The sequence below is a fragment of the Callorhinchus milii genome, unplaced genomic scaffold, assembly GCF_018977255.1.
Source record: "Callorhinchus milii isolate IMCB2004 unplaced genomic scaffold, IMCB_Cmil_1.0 Scaffold4, whole genome shotgun sequence".
Taxonomy (NCBI): domain Eukaryota; kingdom Metazoa; phylum Chordata; class Chondrichthyes; order Chimaeriformes; family Callorhinchidae; genus Callorhinchus; species Callorhinchus milii.
In genome coordinates this window covers 80625286-80645285 of record NW_024704745.1, presented here as the reverse complement: position 1 = coordinate 80645285, position 20000 = coordinate 80625286, and the positions used below count along the sequence as shown (strand labels likewise).

The window sequence follows — 20000 nt, the reverse complement described above, 5'->3', positions numbered from 1 at the left end:
CTCCCTCTCCCCCTCACGGTCTCTCTCTCTCTCTCCCCCTCATGGTCTCACGGTAATAGAGGAGGAGAGGAGGGGGAGAAGAGGAGAGGAGGGGGAGTGGGAGAGGAGGAGGGGAGGGGGTGTGGACGAAACATTTTCACGTGGAGAGTTAAGACACGGAATGGAATGTTTCACCACATTGAAACTGAAGTTTTCGTAAATATTTTAAAAAGGGAATTTTAAACGACGAATATTAAAAGGGATCAAAGAGAAGAGCAGAGAATAGGGTTAGAGTAGGGAGGTCCAGGGGGAGCGACCAGCGCAGACACCGCGGGGCAATGGGGTTAGAGTAGGGAGGTCCAGGGGGGAGCGACCAGCGCAGACACCGCGGGGCAATGGGGTTAGAGTAGGAAGGTCCAGGGGGAGCGACCAGCGCAGACACCGCGGGGCAATGGAGTTAGAGTAGGGAGGTCCAGGGGGAGCGACCAGCGCAGACACTGCGGGGCAATGGGGTTAGAGTAGGGAGGTCCAGGGGGGAGCGACCAGCGCAGACACCGCGGGGCAATGGGGTTAGAGTAGGGAGGTCCAGGGGGGAGCGAGCACCTTGAGACACTATTAAGGTACTGTATCAAACATAAGAATTATTATTATGATTAAAAAAAATTCTGTGACTCGTCCTCTGTGATCTCTCTCTGCCTTTCAATCACGTCAAATCGCGCGTCTCCAGGGGGCCAATCATTCACTAAAATAAATAATAATAATTTGGTCATTCAAATCCCCAACTGTTTGTGGGACTCTGTTGTGCGTAATTGGCTGCTGTGTTTCACCCACAAAATACACAGTCACTACACTTTACAGTGTATCCTGTGAAGCACTTTGAGACATCTCAAACACGTGATAAGGCGCTGTATTGAATACCGGATTATTATTGTTATTGATGAGCTGTTGTGTGGGAAATTGATTAGAAGTTCTGGTGCCATGTAATGTAATATTAGCTTCATCTCATTTGGGAAAAAGATCAGTGTGTGTGGGGTGGGGGGGAACTGAAGAGAGACATGGAGGAGGGGGAGAGGGAGTGTGTGGGAGGGGGTGTGTGTGGGAGGGGGTGTGTGTGGGAGGGGGTGTGTGTGGGAGAGGGTATGTGTGGGAGGGGGGTGTGTGGGAGGGGGTGTGTGTGGGAGAGGGTATGTATGGGAGGGGATATAAACCCTGTTGGCTGTGTATATTGATTGGGGTGCAGTGTATTGGCTGTGTATATTGATTGGGGTGCAGTGTATTGGCTGTGTATATTGATTGGGGTGCAGTGTATTGGCTGTGTATATTGATTGGGGTGCAGTGTATTGGCTGTGTATATTGCAGTGTATTTTCCTCTGTTAATGCCAACACGAGACGAGACAGATCACTGCCTCCAGTGGTGTCTGTCCTGGGATCACTGTCTGGAGACTTCTCACAATTGCCCACGAGCGAGTTACAGCTCCATCCCCACCGACTTGCACACCCCGCCCGCCAAACCGGTTTACTGATGGCAGCGCCGGGGGTGGGGGGTGTGGTTGGGGGTGGGGTGGGGTGGGGCCGGGATGGAGTGTGGGCGGTGGCAGAGTCTCAATCTCCTGTTTGCCCGTCCGGGTGTCTGACACACACACAGAAGCCCATCAGCTGCTTAAAAATCTCCAAACCAAACTGAGAATTCCATGTTTCCACCTACACATGGAAATCCCAGAGAAATGGTTGGGATGGAATACGCTCTCTCTCTCTCTCTCTCTCTCGCTCTCTCTCGCTCTCCCTGGAGGGACACACCTGATTTCTGACGTGAAGGGCAAGTGTAATTACGAGGGTAATTTGTTTGTGTTGTACTTGTTTACCTAATTCTGGAGAGTATTAGGCGCAGGTTGAGAAGAGCCAAGGCTTGGGGACCCCAGAGGTGTGTTGGGGTAACTGCTAGAGTCTAATCAGCTAATTATTATTACGTATACCATATATTGATGTATGGGTAATTACAGTTGAGATACAGATCAGCCATGGTCTAATAGAAGTGAGTGACCAATGTTTATCTGGAGGAATGTTGGCCAGAACACCGAGAGAGAGGGAACTCCCTTCTCAGTAATGTCAGTAATTTTAAGGTCCACCTGAACAGACAAATCGGATGTTGTTTTGCCTATAAAATAATACCAATAATAATCGCTGCATTTGATAAAGTGCGTTAATTGTTGAGACGTCTCAAAGCGCTTCACAGAATATACTGTAAAATGTAGTGACAATTTTCTGGGCGAAACAATGCAGCGAATTGCGCACAACAGTCATGGTTTGTTTTTGTGAAGGGAATGTTAGCCCCAGAAAAGCGATCCATCAATTGACTGTCATCCAGGTGGGTTACTGTGATTTTGCGAAGAGCTTTGAGACGTCTCAACAACGTGATAAACCCTATATCGAATGCATGGATTATTATTATCATCATTATTATTATTAACTGTTCAGGTGGATGTTACAGATCCTGTCCTATTAACACAGACAGTCTCTCCTGGTTCTCTCCAGCCCTATCGTGGGGTGGGCGAGGTTTGTGTGACTGATGTAGACTAAGGCGGTTGCCCTCTGCCCTCTGCTCTCAGATGAGGTAGTGATGGGAATGTTGCAATATTAGAGGAGATATAAACGAACTCTGAGTTCCCGCTCCTGATAACCATCGCTGCTAAACAGTGAGTGAGCGGAGGAGGAGGAGATGGATTGAGTGAGTGCCAGGAAACCTTTCTCCCAACATCCCCATTTTCTACCTACTGACTATCTTATATTGATGTCCTCTACTTATTGACTCACCAATCTGTGGAACGAATTTCTCCCTTATGACTCTATCAAAATGGAGTCCTGTAGCTCAGGGGTTAGACACTCGCCTCACAAGCGCGAGGACCCGGGTCTGATTCCCGGGCAGAGCGAAACCTCAGGAAGTTTCCTTACTCCACACACCTCTGTTTACAGCAGTGAGTCGGAACTTGGTTGTTGGTTGATTGGCGGATCAATTTCCGGAGGGAATAATCCCTCAAAAAAAATTGGCACTCAATCTACGACTATTTGTGCGACTGTTTGCAGGTTGGCAAGAGCCAAGGCTTGGGGAGCCCAGGGGGTGCGTTGGGGTAAATGCTGGAGTCTAACCAGCTAAGACCACATAGTCTGGGGGTTGGAATCGGGGAGTTTGGAGGGCAAGGGGGTACGGAGGGTGATCAAAGGCACTGACTACACTGGAACGTAAACCTATACTGTGAGCTCAAAGTGTCTGTCTGTCTATCTGTCTGTGAGGCGCAAGTGCAACAAACCAAGCCTGGCTCACTCCATATATCAATCATATCTCTCAGTCTCTCTCTCTCTGTCTCTTTCCCTCAGTCTCAGTCTCTGTTTCTTTCTAGTTCCCATGACAAGCAGAAAAAAGTGCCATACATTTGAATGAAACGGTGTGTGCTTTCCTCTGTCACTAAGTAGTTACAGAATACGACCCATACCTCATATTTTGGGGCTTAATTAAAGCATTTTTTAATATAGCTCATCAACGATAGGAGATACCCCCTCAAAAGAATATGCCCATGACACTGCCAAATGCAAGACCTTTCTGATGAGGTATAAATCATGTCTCTACGTCAAATCCGTTATTGTGTTATTGACACACATACAGACAGAAACACAGACAGACAGACGATAGACAGACAGACACACAGACAGACAGACACTTTGTCTTTCTTAGTACAAGACGATTATCACTGGTTGGACTGAAATCAAAAGTGCCACCATTTGTCCCATATCCAGAACTGTTAATCTCAGTTTGTCGCAAGTGAAGCAATGCTTCATGTTTGCTATATAGACGACACTATCACTCCCTAAACTACCCCACATCCATGTCATGAACCGCTCTGCCTTTCCCCACCTCTGCAGCATCGCCCGGCTCCACCACTGCCATCATCACTGCCTCACCGCTCAGGCCACTGAAACCCCAACCACACGTTCATCACATCTGGACTCGACTCTGCCGACTCCCTCCTTGTCGACCTCCCCGACTTTTCCCTCCACATGATGCAGATCATCCAGAACTCTACAGCTTGTGTCCTCTCCCGCACCAGGCTCCTGATAATAATCATTCAAAAAAAATCTGTCACTTCATGACTGTTTGTGGGACGCTGCTGTGCGCAATTGGCTGCTGCGTTTCACCCTCAAATATACAGTCAATTCACTTTACAGCGTATCGAAGAGCTTTGAGACGTCGAGAAGATGTGAAAAGCGCTATATCAAATGCAAGGATTATTATTATTATTATCTCCCCCACCCTCGCCCGACTCCACTGGCTTCCCATCCCTCAGAGGATCGGGTTCAAGATCCTGGCCTGGTCCCCACCTACCTCTGTGACCCTCTAACTCCTTATCAACCTGACCACTCCCTCCACTCGGCAGACTCCAGCCCACTCCACGCCCACCGCCCAGCCGTCCCCACCATCGGCGGTCAGGCCTTCAGCCTCTCTGCCCCCACCCTCCGGAACCCTTTGCCTCACTCCCTCCCTCACCTCCTTCAAGGTCTGCCTCAAGACCCTACTCTTCAGCCGCACGTTCGATCACCCTCCTCGCCCTGTCCTCCCCCCGCGATCCCATCCCTCAGCTCGAGTCCAAATCCCTGAGTGTCCAGCGTCTCAGGATGTCCTCCTGACGTGAAGCACAGGCACCAATGTCATTTGTTGTTGATGTAAACAGTAACTGTTTCCCGACCGCCATCAAAACTTTTATAGTTATTATGTTGGACGGGAAATTTACCCGTGGAGAATTTAAATTGACTGTTGGGGAATTTCCCACTATTGTATATGTTACCAAATGCCCTGCAACCCCCCCACCCCCCCGAACACCCCCACCCCCCCAACACCCCCACCCCCCACAACACCCCCACCCCCCCCCAACACCCCCACCTCTCCCAACTCCAACAAGTTTGGAGCAGGCGATTGGGATTGGGATGGATGTCTACAGATTGCATGTCTTTAGGATAAAATAATAATAATCCTTGCATTTGATACAGAGCCTTAGTAAGTCTTTGAGACGTCTCAAAGCGCTTCACAGACTATATTGTAAAGTGAATTGATTATATATTTTGTGGCCAATTGCACATAGCAGTGTATCCCAAACAGTCATGGAACAAGTGAGCAAATTATTATTATTTTATTTATTGTTACTTATTTTTTGAAGGGATTATTATCCCCGGAAAGTGATCCACCAATTGACTAATAACCGGTTCCTACTTACTGCTGGTTACCAGGTATTGGAGTAAGGAAACTTGCCTAAGGTTTCTCTCTGGGTCCTCTCGCTTGTGAGGGTTCTAACCCCTGAGCTACAGGCCTCCACAGGATGCAGATGGATGTCTGGGGATTGGGATTGAGATGGAGAGCTGGGGGCCTTGTGCTGGGGGCTGGGCCTGGAGGGTGGGGTGGGGACTGGGGCCTGGTGACTGGAGGCTGGAGCTGGGATGGACGGCCAGGGACAGGGATAGGGTTGGAAATCCCTTGTCGCTCTGAAGATGAAGGTCTATGGGTGATGGCCGCTGCCCGCTGTAACTCTCCCCTCTGCTCTCCTCAGGTCTGAAGGATGTTTGACTCGGTGAGGCCATATGAGAACCAGAATTACGATGCGCTGAGGAAGGAATGTTTGAGCCGAAAACAGCTTTTCGAGGACCCGTTGTTCCTCCCGGACAGCACATCGCTCTACTACACATCCCCCAAGATCACCGGCGTGGAGTGGCGCCGCCCCAAGGTAGCATTGCGCATCACTGCCAGCCAAAGCCCTAACGGGTAGCCTTGGCTCAAGCCTTGGCTCTTGCCAACCTGTGCCTGATACTCTCTGGAATTAAGAAAACAGGATGTCTCCCTCCAGAGAGAGAGAGAGAGAGCGCATTCCATTCCAACAATCTCTCTCTGGGATTTCCATGTGTAGGGGGGAAACAGGCAATACTTAGTTGGGTTTGGAGACTCTTAAGCAACAATGATGGGTTTCTGTGTGTGTCAGACTCCCGGCTGGTCACGGTGATGCCAAAAAAAAACAGACGTTAGACTGAGCCCCACCTGTGGCTGAAAGACATCAAATGTATCGAGAGATTTCAAATGACATTTGACTTGAAAGGTGCTGTTTAAATGTCAATTGAATTGTATAAAGTCAGAGGGCAACACCTTGGGCAGCCCTCCTACCCTCTCTCTGCCCTCCCTCATCCCAACCCTGCCCCCACCCCACACTCGGGGCCTGATCCCCAACTGTTCAGTGCCTTGGGATGTCCTCCCCATGTGAGAAGCGCTTTATAAATGTCATTTTGTTGTTGTTGTTTACCAATCGTGGCATAATTACAAAAGAGAAGGGAGTTTCTCTCTCTCTCTCTCTCTCTCTCTCTCCCTGGTGTCCTGGCCAATAATCTCCACAAATAAAATCACTCATTTATTTGGTGGCTGTTTCTGGGAACATTGCTGTGTGCAAATTGGCTGCTACGTTTTCATACAAAATACAGAGTCACTGCACTTTGCAACACAAACTACAATGGCGACAACAACAACTTGCATTTGTATAGCCATTCACATGGGGTAGTGTCCTGGAGAGCTTAGTCACAACGGCTCTCCTGTCAGCAGGACATCCCAAAGAACTGGACAGTTTGCACCTGAGCTGGGGGTTGGGATTAGAGGGCGGAGGGCAGTAGAGGGTAGCGGTAGGAGGGTGACCAAAGGCACGGTCGAGGAGGAGGTTATTGAGACAGGCCTTGGAGGAGGCGAGGGAAGGGGCAAGTTGGAGGGATTCAGAGATGGAGTTCCAGAGGGTGGGGCAGAGAGGCTGACGGCCTGATTGCTGATGGTGGGGAGGTCAGGGTGGGGGACATGGAGCGCTGGAGCCTGACAATGGAGGGAGTTTTACACTGGAACCCTGTCAAGCGCTTTGAGATGTTCTGGCACTGTGTCAATCGGAAGGTTGATTCCTGTTATGAACAGTTTCTTGATTGTGTCACAGTCTCACCCTCTGCCCTTTGCCCTCCAGTTGGCTGTGGTTTCAAGTTGTTTGCCTTTGGCTCAGTCTCTCTGTTTAGAGATATCAGGAGAGAGACTGACCGGGAGAACCAGTCTAAACCTCAGGGCCAACCCAGGAATTCATGTCACTTTATCATTGTTTGTCATTGTTCAAATTCCTCAGAAACTGGGGCCAAGATCTGAACCTGGACAAGGTCTGTGCCTGTGTGTGGCCCCCGCCCCCTCCTCTCCCTCCACCCCACCCCCTCCTCTCCCCCCGCCCCCTCCTCTCCCCCCGCCCCACCCCCTCCTCTCCCCCCCCCCTCCCTCCCCCCCCCCCCCCCCCCCCCCCCCCCCCCCCCCCCCCCCCCCCCCCCCCCCCCCCCCCCCCCCCCCCCCCCCCCCCCCCCCCCCCCCCCCCCCCCCCCCCACCCCCTCCTCTCCCCCCGCCCCCTCCTCTCCCCCCGCCCCACCCCCTCCTCTCCCCCGCCCCTCCTCTCCCCCCCCCCTCCTCTCCCCCGCCCCTCCTCTCCCCCGCCCCCTCCCCTCCACCCCCCCCTCCTCTCCCCCCGCCCCCCTCTCCCCCCCCCCCCCCCCCCCCCCCTCCTCTCCCCCCCCCCCCCCCCCCCCCCCCCCCCCCCCCCCCCCCCCCCCCCCCCCCCCCCCCCCCCCCCCCCCCCCCCCCCCCCCCCCCCCCCCCCCCCCCCCCCTCCCCCCCCCCCCCCCCCTCCTCTCCCCCCGCCCCACCCCCTCCTCTCCCCCCCCCCCCCCCCTCCCCCCCCCCACCCCCTCCTCTCCCCCGCCCCACCCCCGCATCATGAAGTTCCTGTAGCTCAGGGGTTAGACACTCGCCAGCGAGAGGACCTGGATTTGATTCCGAGGCAGTGCAAACCCTGAAGCAAGTTTCCTTACTCCCCACGTTTATCAGCAGTGAGTAGGAACACGGTTGTTAGTTGATTGGCGGATCACTTTCTGGGGGTAATAATCCCTCCGAGAATAATAATTTGGTCACTCAGTCCACGGCTGTTTATGGGACACTGCCGTACACGTTTCGCCCACAAAATACACAGTCAATTCACTTTATGGTATATTCTGTGAAGCGCTTTAAGATGTGTCAATGATGTGATAAGGCGCTATGTCAAATGTAAAGATTATTATTGGAATAGGAAAGGGAGTTTCTCTCCCAGTATCCTGGCTGACAATCGCCACATGAAATGAGTTACTCACTTTGTGGCTCTTTATGGGACATTGTTGTGTGCAAATTGGCTGCTGTGTTCCACCTAACAAATAGTCCCAGTAATTCCTGTGCTTTGTGATGACACAATAAGGCACAGTATCAAATGCAGATTATTATTACTATATGCTGCCTCCTCCCTTGTGCCATTCGGTCACCCTTTTAAACATCTCAAGCATTTACAGGATTAAGTGTAGTGACTGCGTATTTTTGTAGGCAAACATCCCACATGCAACCATGTTTATCTCTGGGGAATTGTTGTCCAGGACACCGGGAGAGCCTCACGGGATCTTTGACATCCACCTGAACAGGAGAAAGGAACTTGGTTTAACGTCTCATACGAAGGACGGCACCTCCATCAATATAGTGCTCCCCCCAGCACTGCACTGGAGCGTCAGAAAAGGACCCCAGAATGTGTGTTGGTGGGGGAGAGGGTAACTGCTGGAGTTTAATCAGTTAAAAAAACATTCAGTGTTGTTTAGAGCTTTGTGTGGAAAGCTTCCCACTGCTTGTGCAGCCAGAGAAAGAGAGAAGAGAAGTCTGGAGGCAGAAAGAGAGAGACCGAGAGAGAGGGGGAGAGTTGGGGTCAGAGGGAGAGAGAAAGGGAGTGGGGGGAGTTGGGAGAGAGAGAGTGGGGCGAGAGACAAAGAGAAAAAATAGTCTGAGAAATAAATAGTCTGTATACGAAAGAGAGAAAGAGGAAGTCAGGGTGAGAGAGCGATGGGGAGGGAACACGGAGACACAGCTGTCGGGGGGTGGGTGGGGACACTGTTCTGAAATGGGCAGATAGACGTTTAAAGATCCGATAATAATTTTTTTGCCCAGCGAGTATCTGACAAACACAGAAGCCCATCACTGTTGCTTAAGAGGCTTCAAACCCAACTGAGAGTCCCAGGCCTCCCACCCACACAAGGAAACCCCAGAGAGACTGTTGGAATGGAATGTGTATTAACAGCAACAACAATAATAATTCTGGCATTTGATGCAGTACCTCTCATGTCAGGAGGATGTCTCAAAGCGCTTTACAGGATTTACTGTAAAGCGCAGTGACTGTGAGTTTTGTGTACGAAATGCAGAAGCCAATTTGCTCGCAGCGACGTCCCACGACAGCCGTGAGGGGAACGAGCAATTTTTATTTGGAATGTGGGATTGTCGGCCGGGACTCAGAGAGCGAGAGAGAAACTCCCTTCTCTTTTTGAAAACGCCGCGGGATCTTTAACATCCACCTGAACAGCCAGAGGGGGGCAGGCACCTCCCACAATGCGACACCCGGCGGGGGGGGGGAGGGGGGGGAAAGGGAGGAGAGAAAAGGGAGGGAGCAACAACTTGCACTTATATAGCGCCCTCCACAAAGGGTAGCGTCTCAGAGCGCTTCACAGAGACAGAAGCTGACTCCGAGGGTGGGGGGAGGGGGAGGAGGCCATAGCACAGTTGGAAGAGGAAGGTTTTCAGGCGGGATTTGAAAAAGAGGAGAGAGGAGGCAAGGCTCTTGGAGGGATTGAGGGAGAGCGTTCCACGGGGAGCAGAGAGAAAGTGGGGACACACAGAGGGAGGAAGGGAAAGGGGAAGGGTGTTAGTGTGAGAGAGAGAGGATGGGAGAATGAGAGAGGAGTTAATAGGGGGAAGATAGAGGAGGAGGAGGAGGAGGAGGAAGAGACGGAGTGAGGAGAGAGATCCAGTCAGTAACGCACACAGTATAACAACTTGACTGGTTGCCACTAAGGGGAGAGAGAGAGATTTGATTTATTGTGGTGTTTTTTTCAATGACTCATTCTTTTCCCAACATCTGGAAATAATTAAGATCTCAGGCAGGATCAGCCTACAGCCAGGAAAGTCACCGGGTTTCCTTCTCTCTCCCTCCCTCCCCCTCTCTCTTCTCCCCCCAACTCTCTCCGCCTCCCCCCCCCCCAACCCACCGATGTTTTTAAAAAAAAGCTTCACTTTTCAGCCAGACACAACTGGAAAATGTGCTGAAGCCTCCAATCCCTGATGGCTTTGGAGATGCCATCTCCTCAGATTGCCTCTGTGATCCTCAGTGACGGAGTCAGCTTTTCCAAACGGCCAGGGTGGGGTGATGGGTCATTGTGAAGTCCTGTAGCTCAGTGGGTGGAGCACTCGCTTCGTAAGCGAGAGACCTGGATTCGATTCCTGGGCCAATTTTATTTGGAGGATTGTTGGCCAGGACACCAGGAGAGAGAAATTCCCTTCTCTTTCGAATAGCCTCGTGGGATCTTTAACGTCCACCTGAACAGACAGCAAAACAATTTCCAACAAAACAAATACTGCCAACTCCTATCTGCATGTTAATAATTAACAGAGGACAATAACTCCACACAGAAAACCCAGAATCTCACCACAGCCCCAGGCCCTGCACTCCACAGCGTCTTGTGTGAAGCTTTGAGACTTCTCGATGAGGTGTCTCGTGCCAGGATTGGTATCCGCGACATTCCCTCGTGTGAAGCCGCTTTATAAACACAAACTGTTGTTGGTGGTGGCGGCTGTGAAAGAGGTTTGCGAATCTCACACAAGTGACAGATGGATTCACTCATTGTGTGTTGAATCACCTGAATAGAGAGCCACTGAAAAGGTTTCAGCTCCGGCCCCGCATCGTCAGCCACACCAAACCCCACTGTTTGTCCCTTTCACCCAGACCTGAGCCCTTTGAACACTGTGTGTGGATTTACAAAGCCCCATTTAGTCCCCCTCCCCACTCTCCAGGGCTCGCACCATCCAGAATGGAGGCATGGGGAAGGTGTGACCAGGGCAACAACAACAACATATTGATTTCAACAACAACAACAACAAGATTACACAGGACTTTTCACGTCGGGAGGACGTCCTAAGGCGCCAGACTGGCTAGGGTTTGCACTCGAGCTGGGGGTGGGAGGCATGGAGGTGGGGGTCGGGGAGGGTGGGGGTCGGGGCGGGGGTTTGTGGAGGGGGCAGGGAGGGCGGGTTTACAAAGTTGACTGAAGGCGCGGTTGAAGAGGAAAATTTTGAGATGGGCCTTGAAGGAGGCGAGGGAGGGGGTGAGGCAAAGGGACTGAGGGATGGAGTTCCAGAGGGTGGGGGCAGAGAGGCTGAAGGCCTGACCGCTGATGGAGGGCGGGGCAGGGGCCAGGGACGTAGAAGTTACTGAAAATACGTTACTTTTCTCGGTATATTTAAATTTTCTAAAATAACTACTTTCCTCAGGAGGAGGATATTTTCTTCACCAGGTACGGTGTCAGCCATTTCTGAACAGCCTTATTAACAGTCCCAGTTGACCCAATGATTATGGGAACTATATTGTGGAGTCCTGTAGCTCAGTGGTTAGAGCACTCGCTTTGCAAGTGAGAGACCTGAGTTCAATTCCAGGCAGAGGGTGAAACCTTGGGCAAGTTTCCTTACTCCACACAGAGCCTAATAATAATCCCTCCAAAACCAAAAACAATAATAAATTGGTCATTTTCAATCTACGACTGTTTGTGGGACATTGCTGTGCGCAATTGGCTGCCGCGTTCGCCCACAAATATACAGTCAATTCACTTTACAGTGTGTTCTGTGAAGCGCTTTGGGATGACCTCCCGACGTGAAAAGCGTTATATCGAATGCAAGGATTATTATTATTAATATCTTTGGGTTAAGTTTCTGCATTGTCAACATTCCATTTGTACATCAATATATTTCCGGTTCTTCTCCATTTCCTTATTTTGTACATTGTAAGCACTTGAGCTTCTCACATCGATAATACTACACATACACTCTATTTATTATTTATTATTATGATAAACTAAAGTGAAAGGGATACGAGGGGACAGACAGGGTGGGCTAGGATCGCGATAGGATCGAGGATGGGCCCTCGAGTGGAGTATGAATACCAGATAGACCATATGGACAGGTTTCTAAGCTGGACTTCCTATCAATCAAAGATAATAATAATCCTGGAGTTTGATACAGCGCCTCATCACATTGTTGAGTCGTCTCAAAGCGCTTCACATAATAAACTGTAAAATGTAGTGACTGTATATTTTGTGGCTGAAACGCGGCAGCCAATTGCGCACGGCAGCGTCCCACAAACAGCCGTGGATTGAAGTGACCAAATTATTATTATTATTTATTTTGAACTGATTATTACTCCCGGAAAGCAATCTGTCAATCGGGTTCCTACTCACTGCTGGAAAACAGAGGCGCGTGGAGTGAGGAAACTTGCCTGAGGTTTCTCCCCGTTCGGGAATCAAACCCGGGTCCTAGAATCACACAGCACAGAAGGAGGCCATTCAGCCCTTCGTGTCTGTGTCGGCTCTTTGAAAAGAGCTTCCAAATCAACACCACTCCCCCTCTCTCTCCCCATAGCCCTGATCAACCCCACTCCCCCACTCTCTCCCCATAGCCCTGATCAACCCCACTCCCCCCTCTCTCCCCATAGCCCTGATCAACCCCACTCCCCCACTCTCTCCCCATAGCCCTGATCAACCCCACTCCCCCCTCTCTCCCCATAGCCCTGATCAACCCCACTCCCCCACTCTCTCCCCATAGCCCTGATCAACCCCACTCCCCCCCTCTCTCCCCATAGCCCTGATCAACCCCACTCCCCCGCTCTCTCCCCATAGCCCTGATCAACCCCACTCCCCCGCTCTCTCCCCATAGCCCTGATCAACCCCACTCCCCCGCTCTCTCCCCATAGCTCTGCAAACTTGTTCTCCCCAAATAATTATCTATTTCTCTCTTAAAAGTTGTTATAGAATTGGCTTCCACCGGCCTTTCAGGCAATGCATTCCAGATCCCAACAACAGGTCTCTTGCTTGTGAGTCGAGTTCTCTAACCACTGAGCTATAGGACTCCACAATGCTATAAAAGAGGAAGGATTTCAAGAAGGGTTGAGGGATTTGGGGAGGGAGGCATTTGCATAAAATAGTAGAAAGTCAGTAAAATACCAGTCAGTACTCCCAAAGGAAGTGTTTGGTTTCGTTCATGAGATGACCTGTTATCTGCCACAGCCTTCATACCCGCTCTGTGGCTGTGAGTGCAGAGGATATGGAGCTCTCCACTGCTCGGTAAATGGGAGAACAGGGAAATGTGGAGAGGAATAGACTCCTGGGACTTGATAAATTAATCACCCCACACCCCTTCTCTAATGTCTCTCTCTTTGCTCTCTCTCTCTCGCTACAGGATATCTGTGATGACCCTCACCTGTTTGTTGATGGGATGAGCGCCCATGACTTGAACCAAGGGCAGCTGGGTAACTGCTGGTTTGTGGCGGCCTGTTCATGCCTGGCGTCCAGAGAATCCTTGTGGCAGAAGGTAAGCCCTCTCCCCGATAGCTTAACATTGGGGGCTTTGAGCTCACAGCACAGTCCAGGCTGAGGCTCCAGTGAGGTCCTTGGGAGGAGTGGGGGGGGACTTGGCTCTGTTGGAGACGCTGTCTCTTGGACGAGATGTTAAACCGAGGCCCTGTTTGTGCCCTGATACCTGGGACCTCGGCCGTTGTTGGCCCTCGGGAAGTCCTATCAGTGGGGACCATACATTTAATATAATTTCTGCAAAGTATGAGTTATGTAAAACCTGCAGAGAATATAAACTCTTGAACGGGATTTGGGCAAAAATAATCTGGTGACTCAACCCACAACTGTTTGTGGGACGCTGCTGTGTGCAATTGGCTGCCGAGTTTCGTCCACAAATATACAGTCATTGACTTTACAGTGTACCTGTAAAGAGCTTTGAAATGTTTAGAAAACGTGATAAGGAGCTGTGTGGATTGTAAGGATTATTATTATTTTATACGATTTATACAAATCAGACTTAATCAAGTTTTACTGTATTACAAATATTCCAATTTATGCCTCACATTACAATTGCTGCAGAATGTAGTGACTGTGTATTTTCTCCAATCACCTCCACCCTCGCCTTGCTCGACTGGCTCCCCATCCCTCAGAGGATAGGGTTTAAAATCTTTGTCCTCACCTTCAAACCCCTCCATGGCCTTGCCCCTCTCTACCTCTGTAACCTGCTGACCCCAATCTGCTCCAGCCTGCTCCATGTCCCCCGCCCGGCCCATCCTCACTATCGTGGCCAGGCCTTCAGTTTCTCTGCTTCCATCCTCTGGAACACCATCCTACAGTCCCTCCGCCTCGCCCACTCCCTTGTCTCCTTCAATACCCGTCTCAAGATCCTCCTCTTCATCTGCGTCTCTGGTCACCCTCGTACCCCCACCCTCCCCGCTCCCCACCCCTCCTGATCCCACCCTCCAGCTCGGGTCCAAATCCCTGACAGTCCAGTGCCTTGGGACGTCCTCCAGATGTGAAAGGTGCAGTAAATAATTTGTTTTTGCTTTTGGCTGCCAAAAGATAATAAAACCTCAGAATAATTATTATATTATGGTTGTTGTTTCCTCTCTTGTCATTGCTGAACTCATTTTGCTTCTGCCCCAACCCCACCCCCCACACCCTCTCTGCTGTTTTCCTGGTAAAACCCTCAGGTTATTCCCAGCTGGAAGGACCAGGAGTGGAACCCGGAGAAAGCTGACCAGTATGCAGGGATCTTTCACTTCCGGTTCTGGCGGTTTGGCCAGTGGCTGGACGTGGTGGTGGATGATCGCTTGGCCACAGTCAACGGCAAATTGGTTTACTGTCACTCCAACTCCCAGAACGAGTTCTGGAGCGCTCTGGTGGAGAAAGCTTACGCCAAGTACGTGCACTCAACACAAGCCGCACTAGCCGACAACAACCACTATTCGCTGTGATACCACTCTGAGAGGATACAGAAGAGGGCAACCAGAATGATTGAGGGGATAGAGGGACTGGACTATGAGGAGCAGTCAGATAAACTGGAGATATTCACACTGGAGAAGAGAAGGTTAAGTGTGATATGATTACTGTCTTTAAGATTCTGACGGACTACATAATGTAGACCAGGATACAGAACAGTAGAACCAGAGGACACGGCCTGCGATTGAACGGTGTAAATTCGGAACAAATCTGAGGTGACACTACTTCAGTGAGCGAGTAGGAAACTTATGGAACAGACTCCCTGGGGAGACAGGAGCTGGAACCAGAAAAAAAAATGAGATCAATTTCTGCTAGAAAATAATATCTGGGGATACAGTATATAGACACACACAGACAGATAGACAGACACACCCACACACACCTACACAAAGACATATACCCACACACTCAGATACAGTATATAGTTTGTAACATGACATGTCAAGTGACTGCCAGGATGGGGGTGTGTGTTGTAAAGGAGCTGTTTCCCCCCTCCCCCACAGGCTGGTCGGATGTTATGAGGCGCTGGACGGAGGGAACACAGCGGACGCACTGGTGGACTTCACGGGTGGGGTGTCGGAGCAGATAGACCTGGTGGAGGAGGCGTACACGGGGGACGAGGAGAAGACGACAAAGCTGTTTGAGAAACTCCTGAAAGTGCACAACAGGGAGGGTCTCCTGAGCTGCTCCATCAGGGTCTGTACTGGCGATGTTCTGACAGGGTGGGGGGGAACATACTGACATAGGAACAGGAGGGGAGGCCATTCAGCCCCTCAAGCCTGTATCATGGCTGATCTGTAGCTCCACTCCAATTACCCGCCTTTGCCCCATATCCACTGATCCCCTGACCTGACAAACATCTCTCCCCCTCAGTCTGGACAATGTGAATGGATCCACACAGAATCCACAGCCTTTTGGGGAGAGAGTTCCAGATCCCCACCGGCCTTTGGGTGAAAACCTGCCCCTGATTTCACTCCTCAATGGCGCGGCTTCTAATTTTAAGATGATCCCCGTGTTCTGGATTCCCCACCAGAGGAAACAGTTTCTCTGTATCTGCTCTATCCAATCCCTTTATTATGTTAAACACCTCAATCAGATCACCGTCAACCTTCTCAACTCGAGGGAAGACAGACCAAGTTGATGCAACTTGTCCTCGTAATTTAACCCTGTTTGAGACTCCTCAAAGCGCTTCACAGGATACACTGTAAAGTGTAGTGACTGTGTATTTTGTGGGAGAAATGTGGCAGCCAATTACGTACAGCAGCGTCCCACAAACAGCCGTGGATTAAGTCACTAATTTTTTTTGAAGGGATTATTACCCCCAGGAAAGTGATCCGCCAATCGACTAACACCCGGGTTCCTACTCACTGCTGTAAACAGAGGTGTGGAGTAAGGAAACTTATCTAAGGTTTCTCCCGCCCGGGAATCAAACCCGGGTCTCTCACTTGTGAGGCGAGTGTCTAACCACTACACTACAGCACCCTTCACGTCGGGAGGACATCCCAAGGTACTGGACAGTGAAGGGTTTGCACCCGAGCTGGGGGTGGAACACAAGGTGGGGAGGGGGTGCGAGGGGCTCATTGAAGATCCCACAGTGCTATAGGAAAAGAGAAACACAACTTATAGATACACAACTATTCAGGGTCTGAATAGAGGGCTGAAGCCATGGGGTGGGTGGGGGGTTAAGCTCAGTCTAGGGGCAGTGCAGCAGGAGTATTGAGAGGACATCTCAAAGCACTTCATGGGATTTTACTGTGTATTTTGTGTTGCGACAACCAATTTGCACACAGCTCACATCCCTCAAACAGCCATGACGTGAATGGTTGATTTTATCTGCGAGGTGGAGGGGGAGTGGGGGGGATTGTCAGCAAGACGCGGAGGGGGAGGAAGAATTGAATTGGAATAGCAAGGTCAACCATTCATATTTATAGAGTGCCTTTGACATCTCAAATATTAAATATTTATAATAATCCTTGCATTTGATGCAGCACCTTATCACATCTTTGAGACGTTTCAAAGCACTTCACAGGATACATTGTAAAGTGTAGTGACTGTATATTCTGTGGGCGAAACGTAGCAGCCAATTGTGCACAGCAGTGTTGTTGAAAGGATTATTATCCCCAGAAAAGTGATCCGTCAATCGACTAACAACTGGGTTCATACTCACTGCTGGTAAACAGAGGTGGAGTAAGGAAAGTTGCCCAATCAAACCCGGGTCCTCTCGCTTGCGAGGCAAGTGTCTAACCCCTGAGCTACAGGATTCCTTGTACTGTACACACACGTGTCTGTGCTTGTCGGTCTCTCACCTCAATGCGGAGAGGCTGGTTTGGTTTCTTCCTGTAGAAAATGCCTTTAACATTGAACTCTGGATCCACGGTGTCTTTGTGGACGGGAGAGCAAACTTTTGTCCCTTCACAGCGGATGATGACATAGGGGTCAGCTCCTACACAGAGAGGGAGGGGTAGAGGGAGAGGGGGTGGGTAGAGGGAGAGGGAGAGGGAGGGCAGGAACATGGGGAGGGGGAATACAAGGGAAACAGTTATTAACATCCCACATTCTCCTCTTCCTCCCTCAAATCCCTAAAATGTTCCCGAAAGCTCCATGACACTGGCCCTGGGGAGCTGTGGGGATGAAGCAAAAAGCAAAAAAAAAATCTCCCCCCAACCCCCCTCAACCAACCCCCCACTGCTGCCCACCCGGAACGCAGGGAAAAATACAAAGCTCACAAAGTAAGCCAGAAGAGAAAATAATAAACATAATAATATCCTTTACATTTGACGCAGTGCCTTCTCAGCTCATCGCTATATCCCAAAGCGCTTCACAGAACTTGCTGTAAAGTACCATAACTTTACCATAACTGTGAGTTTTGCAGATAATCGCAGCACAATTTGAGAGCGAGAGAGAGAGAGAGCCAGAGAGAAACTCCCTTCTCTTTTCCCGATAGTTCTACAGGATATTTATCATCCTCCTGAACAGCCAGACACCGGTCCTCGGTTTAACGTCTCAGCCAGAGGACGGCACCTCCTCCCCCAACACTGGGGATGTTAACGATTCCGCAGTGCTGTTAAAAAAGAGAGTTTTTCTCTCTCTGTCTCTCTCTCCTGGTGTCCTGGCCAACAATTCCCAAATTGACGCTACTGTGCGCAAATTGGCTGCTACGTTTCACCCACAAAACTCACAGTCAGTACACTTTACAGTAAACCCTGTGAAGCGCTTTGAGACGCCATCCTGACGTGAAAGACACTGTGTAAAATCATTAATAGAAGAAAACATGACGGCAAATTTGTGCACAGCCCCGGCCCCCAAACAGCCGAGAGATTACTGGTCAATCTCTCCAGGTTCCGATTAGTGCATCGGAGCCTGACACACGTGGGATTATTTTATTACCCAGCCGGGTGTCTGACACACACGGAAACCCGTCACCGTGACCGGCCGGGTGTCTGACACACACGGAAACCCGTCACCGTGACCGGCCGGGTGTCTGACACACACGGAAACCCGTCACCGTGACCGGCCGGGTGTCTGACACACACGGAAACCCGTCACCGTGACCGGCCGGGTGTCTGACACACACGGAAACCCGTCACCGTGACCGGTCGGGTCTCTGACACACACGGAAACCCGTCACCGTGACCGGCCGGGTGTCTGACACACACGGAAACCCGTCACCGTGACCGGCCGCGTGTCTAACACACACGGAAACCCGTCACCGTGACCGGCCGCGTGTCTAACACACACGGAAACCCGTCACCGTGACCGGCCGGGTGTCTGACACACACGGAAACCCGTCACCGTGACCGGCCGCGTGTCTAACACACACGGAAACCCGTCACCGTGACCGGCCGCGTGTCTAACACACACGGAAACCCGTCACCGTGACCGGCCGGGTGTCTGACACACACGGAAACCCGTCACCGTGACCGGTCGGGTGTCTGACACACACGGAAACCCGTCACCGTGACCGGCCGGGTGTCTGACACACACGGAAACCCGTCACCGTGACCGGTCGGGTGTCTGACACACACGGAAACCCGTCACCGTGACCGGCCGGGTCTCTGACACACACGGAAACCCGTCACCGTGACCGGTCGGGTCTCTGACACACACGGAAACCCGTCACCGTTGCTTAAGAGTCTCCAAACCCAACTGAGAATTCCCCACATCCCACCTACACATGGAATTCCCAGAGAGAGAGTTTGTTGCAATGGAATGCGCTCTCTCTCTCTCTCTCTGGAGGGACACCCCCTCCTTACCTAATTCCGGAGAGTATTAGGCGCAGGTTGGCGAGAGCCAAGGCTTGGGGGGGGCCCAGAGTGTGTGTTGGGGTAACTGCTGGAGTCTAACCGGCTAAACCCACACAGCTTGGCCATTGCTATCGCTGTCTGGCCAAGCTTTCCCACTGCTTGTCCAGCGAGGACCACCCTCCCCGTTAGGGCTTTGGCTGTGGGGTTACCAGGAGCTGAGGGGGAGGATTCCCGGCCCCCAGTGACTGGTCGGCCCTTCCAGGTCCTGCCGACCTGAACAAACTGGTGTGTGATGAGAACAACCGCAGTCCCTGTCATCACCAACGTGGTGCACAAACCACAAGCTCCCACTTACCACAGCGACAACAACAGCTTACATGCATTGACAGCCCCTTTACATTAGGGCTGGGGGGGGGGGGGCAGAGGAGGAGGGGCAGGGGAGGGCTGGGGGGGCGGGGGGGGGGCAGGGGGGCTGGGGAGGGAGGGCAGAGAAGGGCTGGGGAGGGGAGGCAGGGGAGGGCTGGGAGGGGGGCTGGGGAGGGGGGCTGGGGAGGGGGGCTGGGGAGGGGGGCTGGGGAGGAGGGAGGCTGGGGAGGGGAGGGGGGCTGGGGAGGGGCCTGGGGCTGGGAGGGGAGGGCTGGGAGGGGGGCTGGGGAGGGGGAGCTGCGGAGGGGAGGTTGGGGAGGGGGGCTGGGGAGGGGGGGCTGGGGAGGGGAGGGCTGGGGAGGGGGGCTGGGGAGGGGAGGGCTGGGGAGTGCAGGGGTAGGGCTGGGGAGGGGGTCTGGGGAGGGGGGTCTGGGAGG

At 51.8% G+C, this 20000-nt stretch overlaps 1 protein-coding gene across 1 annotated transcript in view; it reads left to right on the top strand.

Moving 5' to 3' along the window:
• Positions 1-20000, top strand: part of LOC103172158 (calpain-5-like) — a gene marked incomplete in the record, with an annotated part of 29806 nt that overhangs the window by 2959 nt on the left and 6847 nt on the right. The window contains 4 exon segments of the mRNA XM_042334515.1: positions 5571-5744; positions 13359-13490; positions 14665-14873; positions 15457-15649. Of these exon segments, the coding sequence (XP_042190449.1) occupies positions 5580-5744; positions 13359-13490; positions 14665-14873; positions 15457-15649 (699 nt within the window).